Here is a 14,309-nt window from a genome sequence, read left to right as displayed (position 1 = left end):
CGGATAACATCCATAATCTGTATAGGTATAATTATACTGGTTATGGGTGTTACATGACATGCCAAGAGTCGAGGGTCTACGCGGTCCTTCGGTACATATATGTATTCTTTGGAACATGTGTGATGTCTTTTAAGACACATACTTGATCATTGGCATATGTATATGATTTTTAAGGAATTTTCTACGTGGTCCTTAGGGACAATCTTATATGGCACTTCGGTGCATTTCTATGTGGCACTATAGTGCAATTCTACATGGCACTTCGGTGCATTTATACGAGCTGTGGTGACAATATTAGTGCACAACCTAAATAGACTCACATATCTATAGTTCTCACAGTGTACATGGGCTAATCAAGAGATAATAACAAATACACTATATGTGATATGTATGTTTGGTAATGTTAAGTGTGTTACAGAAATTTCATGATGATACATTTGTTAATTGGTATAGTTATATATGTACTATTCGAAATAATATCATTGTTCACTTTGAGGGACATAATACAATTTCTCATTCCTATAGCTCCTGCACTTTGGTGAAAAAATCTTGTATTTTTGTCTCCTTCCAAACTCCACTTCAGTCTTGATTTTAGGAACCAAATCGATTCTTCTTTCTTATACATTTCCCATAATTCTTTCTTTACTTCCACTAATAGCTTCATAGACATCGATGGGATACCTTGTTGCAAATCTAGTTCCATCACTTGAATTGCCTCCATCATCTCACTAAACCCAGCCTTCTCCATAACATAATTGAACAACCAGAATAGTTTAGGTCCCCAATCCAGTTCACAAGTTTCCAGTAAAATCATATTGTGATCCTAAACCAACCTTGAGTGCAGGACTTGACTTATCTTGGGAAATAATGATAGGAACCTCTGATCAACTAGAAAATGATCCAATCTAACAAAAGTAGGAACTTCCCTATTATTACACCAAGTAAAACGACCTCCAGACAAAGGCAAATCTACCAATTTTGCTTTACAAATGAACTCACTGAAAATACCCAATGAAATCGTATTTACTGCACCACCTAATTTCTCCTCCACCTAATTTCTCCTCCTGTGCCATCATAGCATTAAAATCTACTCCTAAGAACACCGAGCAACTCACAGTCTCCATAAAAGATAGAAGCTCCCTAAAGATCTGCTCTTTATCTGACTCCACACTTGGCCATACACATTTATAAAACATTAAACCTTTGATACACCTTCAAGAATACCCGTTAGTGTTGTAAATATCTTCTGAATGAATTCTTCCTGAACATAAAACTCCTTTACATTCCATAATGTAATTAATCCTCCAGCAGAACCTTCAGCTGATGATATTGTCGATCCAGTCAAAAATTTCCCTCCCGTTTTCCTCAATAACAAATGACTCACAACTTCCATTTTCGATTCTTGAATAAATAAAATTATAGGCTTCTTCTCATCAACAAACCTCCTTACAGCTCTAGCTTTTACCCTCATACCCAAACCCCTAACATTCCAATACATTAATTTCCAATTGATCATCTATATCAATCAAAAACCTTGTAATCCTATACCCTTTAACTTCCCCCATGTATTTCTCTCTCCTCAACCAATGAAATTGCTCTATTCATAAATGTTTTTCCCCTCTAAATATAACCCCTACAATTTATTTACATTTCAGCACTCGAGTGCCTCTGCCCCTCCCCCAGCCTTATTTGTATAGATATAATCTGAACTTGTACCAGCATAACTCTTATCTCCCCTTCCTTAATCTCGAATAAACATGATTATAAAAGCCCCTTTCCGCTTTACTAACAGACACACTCTTTCCAGAATTTCTGTGTTGAGATGACGATAGAGGCCCAAATTATAGGGGAGCCCGAGAATGCTCAACAATATTGTCTGCTGCAGAAATATGACAATCCTTGCTTAGTCTCACACCCTCTTGATCCAGCCCACTCATCACTTGCCTTTCCAGGCCTCTACGAAGCTAATTATCCCATAAAACTTTGTCATGCCTAAAGAAAACACCTCTCATACTCTTCTCATATTCTCTCCCTTTATAACATTCTTCCGTCTTATTCTGCTGGATGGGGACATCTCCTGCAGCTGTCACATTCTTACATAAGTCAACCGAAAAAGTTTTTTTTGAACCTATGTTAACATTCAAACCCCCCTCGATGTGTGTGTTTTTGCCTTGTTGGGAACCTTGAACCCATTTCTCTACCCTATTTTGGGAATCTGACACCACCTGTAAACCCACTTGCCCTGTAACATCCTTAACACAGGGGTAGTGCCCAAATTGTAAAACTTCAAATTTAGTGACTAAATTAGATAAATTGAACAGTTCAAGGAATTATATGAAAAATTTTGTGTAGGACTGAATAACTAAGAAGGATGATTAGAAGGGTAAAATAGTCATTTGATCAATAAATGAATTAAAAATTTATTATGGTGAGGATATATACACGTGGAATTGAAGGAAAAGGGAAAAGAAAGATTTTTCAAGAGAACTCTCTTCTTCCTCATTCAGCCGTAAGCTATCATAACAAAGGTGAGTTTTCTTGTTAGTTGATTTTGAATTGAATTTAAGTTTGGTTTATTTTCATTAGATGATACTTAAGCTTAAGGAAAGCTTAAGTTATCTTAAAATCAAAAGAGGAATGAGTTAAAAAGGATTAAAGATGAGAGGTTTATAAGTTAAATCTTGGGAGAGAGTTAGTAAGTAAAGTTTGAAACTAAATTTAACTTGTCATCAGCTAAATTAAGAAGTGTGAAGTGTTAGAATTGATATTAGAACTTGTTGAAAATTTGGCAGGATTCTTGATTTCAAGATATAGGAGGAGATTTGGAAGATAAAGGCGTGTTATAGGAATATAAATTGATTAGAGTATGAAATGGTGAAGAAATGAAAGGTTTAGGTTAATATGGGTAAATTTTGGGTTTTATAAGTGATTTCTGAGTTATGGTATCGGTATTGATTCATCAAGTATCGATACTTCAAGGGTAAAAGAGTGATATTTGGTATAGGGGTATCGATGCAGTTGAACAGTATCGATACTATAAGCCAAAATTTGACAAGTTATTCAAGGGGTATCGATACAAAAGGGGTAGCATCGATACCCAGGGTACCGATACCATAGATTAGGTATCGATACTATTTTGGAAATAAGGATCACAAAATCGAAAATTGGTATTGATACCACAGTTAGGGAAGTATCGGTACCATACAGGGAGTACCGATACTACTAAAAGTGGAAAATTTTATTGAGCATATCGAATGTATGATTGTGTTATTAAGGATCGAAGTATGATACTTAGAATTCTGATATGCATATCGAATGTATGATTGTGTAGATATCGAGCATAAGCAAGTTCTAGAACGACTGAAGAGTTAGAATCGATTAAGAAGGATAAAGCCATAGAAGTTGATTTGGATTCAGTGTGGCTAAGGTGAGTGCATGTTATAGTATAGATGTAGTTTTATGGAAATAAGACTTGTAGATATCGAGCATAAGCAAGTTCTAGAACGACTGAAGAGTTAGAATCGATTAAGAAGGATAAAGCCATAGAAGTTGATTTGGATTCAGTGTGGCTAAGGTGAGTGCATGTTATAGTATAGATGTAGTTTTATGGAAATAAGACTTGTGATAAGTCTATTTCCCATGTTAAAGTTATGGTTCAATAGTTATGAACATGTATTTATTATGATTTTTATAAACACAAGCATAAGTGTTATATGTTTATATGTTTTGACATATGTTATATGATCCATGTGAACATAATCAAACAACATAAGCTATATGACATGATATAATTGATTATATGTACATGTGATACATGGTATGTGATAAGACATACATGATTATAAGAAAAATGATATGAGTATATGAATATATGTTGAATTATTGATGATATGGATTTGTAGAACATATAAATATATGTTTTGACATATGTTATATGATCCATGTGAACATAATCAAACAACATAAGCTAGACATGATATAATTGATTATATGTACATGTGATACATGGTATGTGATAAGACATACATGATTATAAGAAAAATGATATGAGTATCTGAATATATGTTGAATTATTGATGATATGGATTTGTAGAACATATAAATATTTAAGCATATGTTATGTGATATGAGAGCTATAGGTATAGTTGGCATGCCAAGAGTCGAGGGTTATATGAGGTCCTTCGGGACATACATTAGGTCCTTCGAGATAAATTTCATATGTTAGTAATATACATGACCACATAAAATATAGAAAAGAGTTTACTTTCTTATAAGATATCATGTTATTATTGGTTAATGGTTGATCATATGTTATATGATTAAATAGTAAAATGATAATTGTAATTGCATATGGAATGACTGAACTGCATGTTCATACTTTAGGAAATGCATTATTTTATTATATTATATGCCTTATTAAGTCTATGACTGAGCGTGTAAGCGTTTTACACGTAGGTACTGAGAAACAGGAAGATCAGACCTAGGATATGCAAAACAACATACCTCCACTCAAAGATCAGATCAGAAGTAAATTACACAGTATGTATTTTGTTGTATCAAATGTGTTGGCATGTAGACAAATTGTGATTTACATAATTTGACCAGATTTTGTAATATTTTGATTATACTTATGTAAATGGTTAACTTTATGTTAATGAAAGTTTAAATTTTTCATGATTTCTATAAATGTAAATGTTTTGAATAGTCAATGTGAGACCTCGGATTCGTATCTGGGTCAGATACGGGTTGGGGTGTTACATTTAATGGTATCAAATCTATGGTTTAGCCGATTCTAGGTATAAACCGAAGTCTAGAGTGTCTTTAAATGTGTACATGCTAACATAATAGTGAGAAATTCTGATCTAATAAGAGTAACAAGTATGTTGTTTTGCTAATAGAGTTATATGTTTATATCTTATTAGATGTCCGAACATGATATCTCTCGAAGTAAAACAAAAGATGATAGGCCAGCAGAGAGTAGTAATTCACCTGCCCTGGCCAGGAAGGTAAAGAAGAAGCATCTTCAGGGGTGCCTGTGCAAGATCAAGATGTCTTCTTTAGGACGTTAGATGTTATCCTGACGCGTTTCCAATCTCTTGCTCCCTCAACTCAAAGAATGAATATAGCAAAAGAGTTAAAGAGATTAGGAGCTCATGAGTTCAAAGGTGAAGCAGATGAATGTCCTATTGCTACGAACCTTTGGCTCAATGATGTGAAGATCATGTTAGATGGACTCCACTAATCTGATGTGGAGAAGTTAGATGGAGTGGTCTCATTGCTTCGTGAGCAAGCAAGAATCTGGTGGATGAATATCACCTTGAGGATGACAAGTGACCAAGTGACATGGTCCTTGTTCTTAGAAGAGTTTAAGCACAAGTATATAGGAGATCAATTCATTAACCAGATGAAGCAAGAATTCTTAAACCTGAAGCAATTGAGTCGCACTGTGTATGAATACGAGTACGAGTTCAATAAGTTAAGTCGTTTTGTGGCTGAGTTGATTCCGACGGAGAATGATTCGTGTGAATGGTTTGTGGAGGGCTTGCGCCCGAGGTTGAAAAAATGTTGATCGTATTGAACTTGTCCTCGTTTCAAGAGGTAGTTAATCATGCTAAAGCTCTAGAGAGAGCTCAAAATGAAAGGTTTGGGGAGAAAAGAGCCCAACTGTCTAAAAGAATAGGGGCTTAATCAAGTTCTACACCACCCAAGAGATGTAGAGATTCTGGTTTTCGATCTCATGTAAGGTCTGAGTTAGTGGAATCTTTCGCTAAAGGATCAAATCAGATGAGAGCTAGTCAGACTCAATTAGTAAGATCTAGTGTTGGGAGAGCAAATCAGGGTCAAGTCAGACAATGTCAACTTTGTGGAAGAAGCCATAGCGGAATATGTAGAGTATCTTTGGAGCTTGTTTTCGATGTGGGGGAAATGGGACATTTCATGCGAGATTATCAATTGAGGGTTGGAGAGACTGCTCAGCCGGAGCGATCTGCTTCGATGTCTCAGAGAGGAATGGGAAAGGGTAGAGGAAGAAGTCAACATGAATCCTCTACTCAACAAGAAGTACACTCCACTGCTCGAGTGTATAACATAAAGACCAATGAAGAGCATGATGATCCAGAGATAATTGTAGGTACTTTCCTACTGTATGATAAATGTATTATGGTATTGATTGATCCAAATTCCACATATTCATATAAATTGGTGAGAGAATTGAGAATTAAATTAGAAGCCACTAATAGTGATGTGGTAATGACAAATTCATTAGGGCACAATGCTAGGGCAAATAGAGTATGTAGAGGGTGTCCCATACGAATTCAAGGAATTGAATTCCCTGCTAATCTGATGGAATTACCCTTCAAGGAATTTAAAGTGATACTGGGAATGGACTGATTATATCATTATCATCCTAACATCGATTGTAGACTGAAAAGAGTAACGTTGACCAGTTCAAAAGGATTAGAAGTTATAGTGTTTAGTGAAAGATGTAATCCATTGGCAAATGTAATATCAATGATGTTAGCTAAGAAGTTATTACTACAAGGATGTCAAGGTTTCATTGTTAACGTGATGAACACTAGAACCAAGAAGAAAGGGTTAGAAGAGATTACTGAAAGGATTTTATAAGACCAAGTGTGTCGCCTTGGAGAGCTCCAGTGTTGTTCGTTAAAAAGAATGATGATTTGATACGTCTCTGCATTGATTATAGGCAGCTTAACAAGGTGACTATCAAGAATGAGTATCCACTCCCTAGAATTGATGATTTGTTTGATCAGTTGAAATGAGCTTCAATTTTCTCTAAAATTGACTTGCGGTCTGAATATCATCAATTGAAGATTCAAGAGAAAGATATTTCTAAAACAACTTTTAGAACAGGATATGATCACTACGAGTTCATTTTTATGCCGTTTGGAGTTACGAATGCACCAGCTGCTTTCATGGATCTGATGAATAGAATATTTCAACCTTACTTGGACCAGTTCATAGTTGTTTTCATTGATGATATATTGGTGTATTCTAAATCGAATGAAGAGCATGGTGCACATTTGAGAAGAGTTCTGCAGATTTTACGAGATAAGAAGTTATATGCTAAATTATCTAAATGTGAGTTCTGGAATGAAGTGTCATTCCTTGTACATATGATTTCTATATAAGGAATTCGTGTTGATCCTCAGAAGATAAAAGCTATTTTAGAATGGGAAGTCCCAAAGAATGTGTCTGAAGTTTGAAGTTTTCTGGGGCTTTGTAGGATATTATCGAAGGTTCGTTAAGGACTTTTCGATGATAGCTTTACCTTTGACTAAGTTAATGAGGAATGATGTTTCATTTGCCTAGACTCCTGAGTGTTAAGAAAGTTTTGAAGCATTAAAGAAAATTTTGACAGAAGCTCCAGTCTTAGTTCAACCTGAATATGGTAAGAATTTTATGGTTTACAGTGACGTGTCCCATAATGGCTTGGGATGTGTACTGATACAGAAGGGGAAAGTAGTGGTATGCATCTAGACAATTGAAACAAATGAAAAGAACTATCCAACGCATGATTTGGAGTTGGCTGCAGTAGTGTTCGCTCTCAAGATTTGGCGTCACTATTTATATGGTGAACGTTGCTACATATACACGGATCATAAGAGTTTGAAGTATCTGATGACTCAGAAAGAATTAAACTTGAGGAAAAGAATATGGGTGAAATTCCTAAAGGTTTATGTAGTAATTGATTTTCATCCGAGAAAAGCAAATGTGGTAGTTGATGTCTTAAGTTGAAAGATGTTTGCAACCTTACGAGCTTTAGATGTCAGGTTGTCATTGGATTGAGATGGTGCAATATGTGCGGAATTGACACTTAAACCAACATGTTTGGATCGAGTTAAAGAAGTGCAAACCAAAGATGAAGAGTATTTGAAGAGGTTACGACAAGTAAAGAATGAAGATATTAATGATTATGAGATTAAGTTTGATGGGAATCTATATTATCGAGGGAGATTAGTAATTCCTGATGATGAAGAATTGAAGAATGAACTGTTAATAGAAACTCACTGTAGTCCATTAACGATGCACCCAGGTGGAAACAAGATGTATATGGGTCTCAAGAGTCAGTATTGGTGGCCAGGATTGAAAAGAAATATTACGAAATTTGTATCCAAGTGTTTGACTTTCCAGCAAGTCAAAGCTGAGCATCAAGTTCTATCAGGACTATTACAACCAATGTTTATTCCTCAGTGGAAATGGGAAAATGTGAAGATGGATTTTGTGATGGGGTTACCCTTAACTCCAAAAAAAAGAGATTCAATTTGGGTGATAGTGAATAGATTGACTATATCATCTCATTTCGTTCTAGTACAAACTAATTTCTCTATGGATAAATATGTTGAACTGTACATCAGGGAGATTATTAGATTGCATGGTGTACATGTTTCAATTGTTTCTGATCAGGATCCTATATTCACATCAAGGTTTTTGAAGACTTTGCATGGAGCGTTAGGAACTCGATTTAACTTTAGCACAGTATTTCATCCTCAGAACGATGGACTTTCCGAGCGGACTATCCAAATTCTGGAGGATATGTTGAGAGCCTATGTAATAGAGTTCAAGGGATCGTGGGAAAAATACTTGCCACTTGCCGAATTTGCTTACAATAATAGCTACCAGTCAAGCATCAAGATGGATCCCTATGAGGCTTTATATGGGAGAAAATATCATACGCCCTTGAATTGGTACGAGCTTAAAGATCGAGAAGTGCTTGATCCTGAGTTGATTCAGGAAGTGGAAGAAAAAATTCAAGTGATTCAGAATAATCTCAAAGCGGTAGCTGATAAACAGAAATCATATACTGATCTTAAGAGAAAAAAGATAGAATTTCAAGTTGGAGATAAAATATTCTTAAAGGTGTCTCCATGGAAGAAAGTGTTGAGGTTTGGACAAAAAGGAAAGCTTAGAGAGTAGGACCAGTGGCATACCAATTGGCTTTGCCACAGGAAATGGAAAAGATTTATAATGTTTTCCATGTTTCCATGCTTCAGAGATATAGGTCTGGTCCTTCCAATATTATGACACTAGAAAAGATAGAAGTTCAGCCTGACCTGACTTATGAGGAAGAACCGGTACAAATATTGGCTCATGAGGTGAAACAGTTAAGGAACAAGACTATTCTATTGATAAAGGTATTATTGAGGAATCACAAGGTAGAGAAAGCAATGTGGGAGCGTGAAGAGGACATGAGGAATCAGTAACTTCAGAATTTAGTAACTAAAGTAGATAAATTGAATAGTTTAGGGACATATGGAAAATTTTGTGTAGGACTGAATAACCAAAAATGATGATTAAAAGGGAAAAATAGTCATTTGATCAATAAATGAATTAAAAAATTATTATGGTGAGGATATATACACGTGGAATTGAAGGAAAAGGGAAAAGAAAGATTTTTCCAAAGAACTCTCTTCTTCCTTATTCAGTCGTAAGCTATCATAACAAAGGTGAGTTTTCTTGATAGTTGATTTTGAATTGAATTTAAGTTTGGTTTATTTTCCTTAGATGATACTTAAGCTTAAGGAAAGCTTAAGTTATCTTAAAAATCAAAAGATGAAAAGTTAAGAATGATTAAAGATGAGAGGTTTTGATATGATCTTGATTATGTGTTCCGAGTCATATACGATGTTATTCGATCGTGATTCTAGTAAGAACTTTGCAGTGGTTTGATTGAAGACTAAAACTGCACAAACAACGTTACAAGAAAGAAATTGATATAAGTAAATTGAAAATGAAAGGTTGTTGGTTATGATAAAGTGGTTTGATGGTGATGGAAGAGTAATTGTTGTTGTGGTTTAAGGAAATAAAAGATAATGGAAAAAGTGTAGTGATGATAATAATTTATAATGTGGAAAGAATAGAAGTATGGTGAAGGTAAAAGATGTTATGGCGTGGGAGATGAATGACAAAATAAAAAGTATGGATTGTGACCCGCTAGATATATGGAGCTAGGAACCAACAATATACAAAGATGGAATTGAAGTGATAGAGGGTGGAACGTGACCCATTAGCTATAGATGAGCTAGAAACCAACGCTATAAAAAATGAAATGGAGGAAGGCTTCAAAACTGACAAGAAACCGATAGAGTTCTAATCCAAGAACTAAAATGAAAGCAACCTTTCAAAGAGTTTATTATGCAAAAAGTTCTAAGTACAAATGCCATGGATATGCCTATTTATAGTGTTGATAGGCACTATATGAAGAGTTTTTACACTTAAAATAAAATAATCACCTAAATGCAATTTAATTCAATTAAATGACTTGTCATTCTTCTTATCCTTTGATGGTTAGCCATGTAAATTGAAAATGAATGAATTAAGCTTTAATTTGAGATAATTCTAGCCTTAAATTCGTCCAAAAAGGAGGGGCGACTCTTGAGCTGCCTTGCCTTGCTTGCAAATGGAAGAGAAAAGGATAAATGAAGTCATAGGATGAATGTGGACATCCTGCATGTCCAAATTGTCTCTTCAAATTTCTTGCTGATTTTATCACTTAATTTGGTGGCTAAATGAAATAAAATCAGGATTCATTTCTTGTTCCCTTGAAGAATATGATCATCATCCTTCAAAAGATGATAAAGGCCTTGAATGCTAAGTTTTGAATGATAGTTATTGCATGTCCCCTTGCTTGAACATGAATGACCTTCAATGGGTGATAACATCAACCTTGAATACCTTGAATTGGTGAATTAAGATGGCCATCAATTGTTTATCTCTTGGTGGAAGATGAAAGGACTATTCCTTGACTCAAACTCATCCAAATCATCATTGTATAAAATTCCCGTAATGAAAATTGTAGCATGAAATGTCTTCAGTAAATCGATCATATCTCAAGCTCCCGATATCGGATTGAGGTGATTCAAAAGGAGTTAGAAAGCTAAAAGGTAGAGGAATAATTTCCAATTGATTTATGGACCCAAAAATGTCTGTATCACATCCAGAATTAGAAGTCATTCTGACTGATATTCTTGCATCTGTTGAAACCGTTCAACTTCTCTCATGCACCTAGACACAAAAGTGAACTTTATTCAATCTTTAATCGAAAACATACATTAAACAGTTAAGAGTTAGTCTAATAAATGAACTAGTTTGATGAATGAACTAGTTTAATTAATGAACTAACTTTATTCAATGAACTAGATGCATGAATGAAGTATCTTACTAAATGATCTAAATATGCATAAATGAACTGCTTCCCTAAATAAACTAGATGTTTTAAATGCAATGCATGTTTAAATGAACAACACACTTATTAAATGAAATTAATGTCATGCAACTAATAAAACTCATGCAATGAATAATATCATATGATAAGCATATCCTAAGAGGTAAATACAAACATATGATAAAATATAGTGCATAAATGAGCAGGTTTATAAGTAAAATCTTGGGAGAGAGTTAGTAAGTAAAGTATGAAGTATTTAGATAGTTGTCCTGGTGTTTTCCTTCTTCTAGTCAAGATATTGTTGCCATGATAAGAGTTTTGGAAGGAGCTATCAGATGGGTTGACAGAACTGCAAACATAGAAGCTGATAGCTTAGCTAAGGCTGATATTGGGTAGTTATTGTTTGTTGGGTTGGGATATTGTTTAATTGAGTGAAAGATGTGTTATTTGGTGTGTTTCGGGTTGTTTTGTAAGGGGCTTCTTTGTTTTAAACATTATGTAATCTTTTACTTATTAATGAATTATGAGGCACTCTTTTCCTCCTTCCGTTGATTAAGGAACACCAATTGGTGTTCCGTTAATTATGAAGGGGGTTTTTAACGGGGCCTTAACTTCCTATAAAAAAAATTAGAACATGTTGGAAAATTGGTAGGATTCTTGATTTCAAGATATATAGGAGGAGATTTGGAAGATAAGGGCGTGTTATATGAATATAAATTGATTAGAGTATATGTTTGTGAGTTTTAGAGTATGAAAGGGTGGAGAAATGAAAGGTTTAGATTAATATGGGTAAATTTCGGGTTTAAAAGTGATTTCTTAGCTATGGGTATCATCAAGTACTGATACTTCAAGGGTAAAAGAGTGATTTTTGGTATACGTGTATCGATACTGGTTGAACAGTATATACCATAAGCCAAAATTTGACAAGTTATTCAAGGGGTATCGATACAAAATGGATAGTATTGATACCCAGGGTATCGATACCATAGATCATGTATCGATACCATTTTGGAAATAAGGATCACAGAATCGAAATTGGGTATCGATACCTAGACTTGGTATCGATACCATAGATAGGGAAGTAACCATACAGGGGGTACCGATACTACTCAAAGTGGAAAATTTTATTGAGCATTTCTTTTAGCTTGGGTTATTAAGGATCAAAGTATGATACTTAGAATTCTATATGCATATCAAATGTATGATTGTGTAGATATCGAGCATAAGCAAGTTCCGGAACGACCGAAAAGTTAGGAACGATTAAGAAGGATAAAGTCATAGAAGTTGATTTGGATTCAGTGAGGCTAAGGTGAGTGCATGTTATAGTATATATATAGTTTTATGGAAATAAGACATGTGATAAGTCTATTTCCTATGTTAAATTTATGGTTTAATAGTTATGAACATGCATATATTATGATTTTTATAAACACATGCATAAGTGTTATATGTTTATATATTTTGACATGCTATATGATTTATGTGAACATAATCAAACAACATAAGCTATATGACATGATATAGTTGATTATATGTACATGTGATATATGGTATGTGATAAGACATACGTGATTATAAGAGAAATGATATGAGTATATGAATATATGAAGAATTAGTAATGATATGGATATATAGAACATATAAATATTTAAGCCCATGTTATGTGATATGAGAACTATAGGTATAGTTGGCATGCCAAGAGTCGAGGGTTATATGAGGTCCTTCGGGATATATACGAGGTCCTTCGGAACATACATGAGGTCCTTCGGGATAAATTTCATATGCCACTAAGTGGAAATTATACGAGTTGTGGTGACAGCATATGTTCACAACCTCAAAGTACTTATATACCTTAAGTTCTCAGTAATATACATGGGAACATAAAATATATAAAAGAGTTTACTTTCTTATAAGATATCATGTTATTATTGGTTAATGGTGGATCATATGTGATATGATTAAATAGTAAAATGATAACTGTGATTGCATATGGAATTACTGAATTGCATGTTCATACTTTAGAAAATGCATTATTTTATTATATTATATGCCTCACTAAGTCTATGACTTAGCGTGTAAGCGTTTTACACGTAGGTATTGAGAAGCAAGAAGATCAGACCTAGGATCTGCATAACATAATATCTTCACTCGAAGATCAGATCAGAAGTAAATTACATAGTATGTATTTTGTTGTATCAAATGTGTTGGCATGCAGACAAATTGTGATTTACATATTCTCCGATCAGCTTTTATAATATTTTGATTATACTTATGTAAATGGTTAACTTTATGTTAATGAAAGTTTAAATTTTCCATGATTTCTATAAATGTAAAAGTTTTGAATAGTCAATGTGACACTTCGGATTCATAACTGGGTCGGGTACAGGCTGGGGTGTTACACGTCCTTCCTGCAGAATATGAACATCCTCTTAGCTCCAGTCCGAAGAGTTCTATTCCCATGGATCCTCTGAAACATCTTCTTTAGCCATATCTGTTAGCTTAGGGAAAATATCCTCAGAACATTCAACCTTAATTTTGATCATGAACTTTCTCCCATACGTATTAATAATGATATGTTCTGGAATATCAAATGGACGCTTGACCCTGAGAAGCATCTGTGCCACTCTACAGTCCACTCTTTGGGCAGTTTCCTCTTGAATCTTCACAAGCTTACCCCATCTGGATGCCAAAATAGTAAAAAAAGGGACCAACCAATAGTTTAATGGAACTCTTATCATGGAGATTGCACAATAAGCTAAGGTGATACTCCCATCATCCAGAACAGGCTTCAATCTTTCAAACCAGAAAGACGAAGCCTTCCACTTTTCTTCTATCGCAATTTTTCTCTCCAACATCGACTGGAAAACTACCAGACAAGAATTCTTTGTGAAGCCCCACCTTACCACCTTAGCATCAAAACCCTCATTCCATATGGCTTTCTGCACAAAGTCCAATTCAAAAATCGCCTTGCAAATACCAGTAAGGGATGATCTCAGCCATACCCTTTCCTCCACCAGAATAAAGACTTTCATAGGTTTTTTCACCTCCTTCTTATTTCTATGACTACTGTAACATCCTCTATACCGGGTTAGTGATTAATTTGTAAAGTTTAAGTATTTGGTGA

At 34.6% G+C, this 14,309-nt stretch overlaps 1 protein-coding gene across 1 annotated transcript; it reads left to right on the top strand.

Annotated features, from left to right (window-relative positions):
• The first annotated feature begins 8,655 nt into the window (after nucleotides 1–8,655).
• LOC120182569 lies at nucleotides 8,656–11,581 on the top strand. Its single transcript, XM_039187504.1, has 3 exons — nucleotides 8,656–8,856; nucleotides 9,015–9,220; nucleotides 11,476–11,581. Exons 1-3 carry the CDS (start codon nucleotides 8,656–8,658, stop codon nucleotides 11,579–11,581), a joined length of 513 nt encoding a protein of 170 aa, XP_039043435.1.
• The last annotated feature ends 2,728 nt before the right edge of the window (nucleotides 11,582–14,309 follow it).

The sequence above is a fragment of the Hibiscus syriacus genome, unplaced genomic scaffold, assembly GCF_006381635.1.
Source record: "Hibiscus syriacus cultivar Baekdansim isolate YM2019G1 unplaced genomic scaffold, ASM638163v2 tig00003721_pilon, whole genome shotgun sequence".
Classification (NCBI taxonomy): Eukaryota; Viridiplantae; Streptophyta; class Magnoliopsida; order Malvales; family Malvaceae; genus Hibiscus; species Hibiscus syriacus.
Note: the sequence above shows the minus strand (reverse complement) of the source record. Positions and strands in the feature narration are given on the sequence as shown.

Coding starts and splice junctions, on each gene's coding strand:
- LOC120182569 (XM_039187504.1), top strand. CDS start 8,656: ATGGATCCCTATGAGGCTTTATATGGGAGAAAATATCATACGCCCTTG. Junction 8,857..9,014: donor GAAAAAAGATAGAATTTCAA/GTTGGAGATAAA, acceptor TCCATGCTTCAG/AGATATAGGTCTGGTCCTTC. Junction 9,221..11,475: donor GAAGAGGACATGAGGAATCA/GTAACTTCAGAA, acceptor TCCTTCTTCTAG/TCAAGATATTGTTGCCATGA.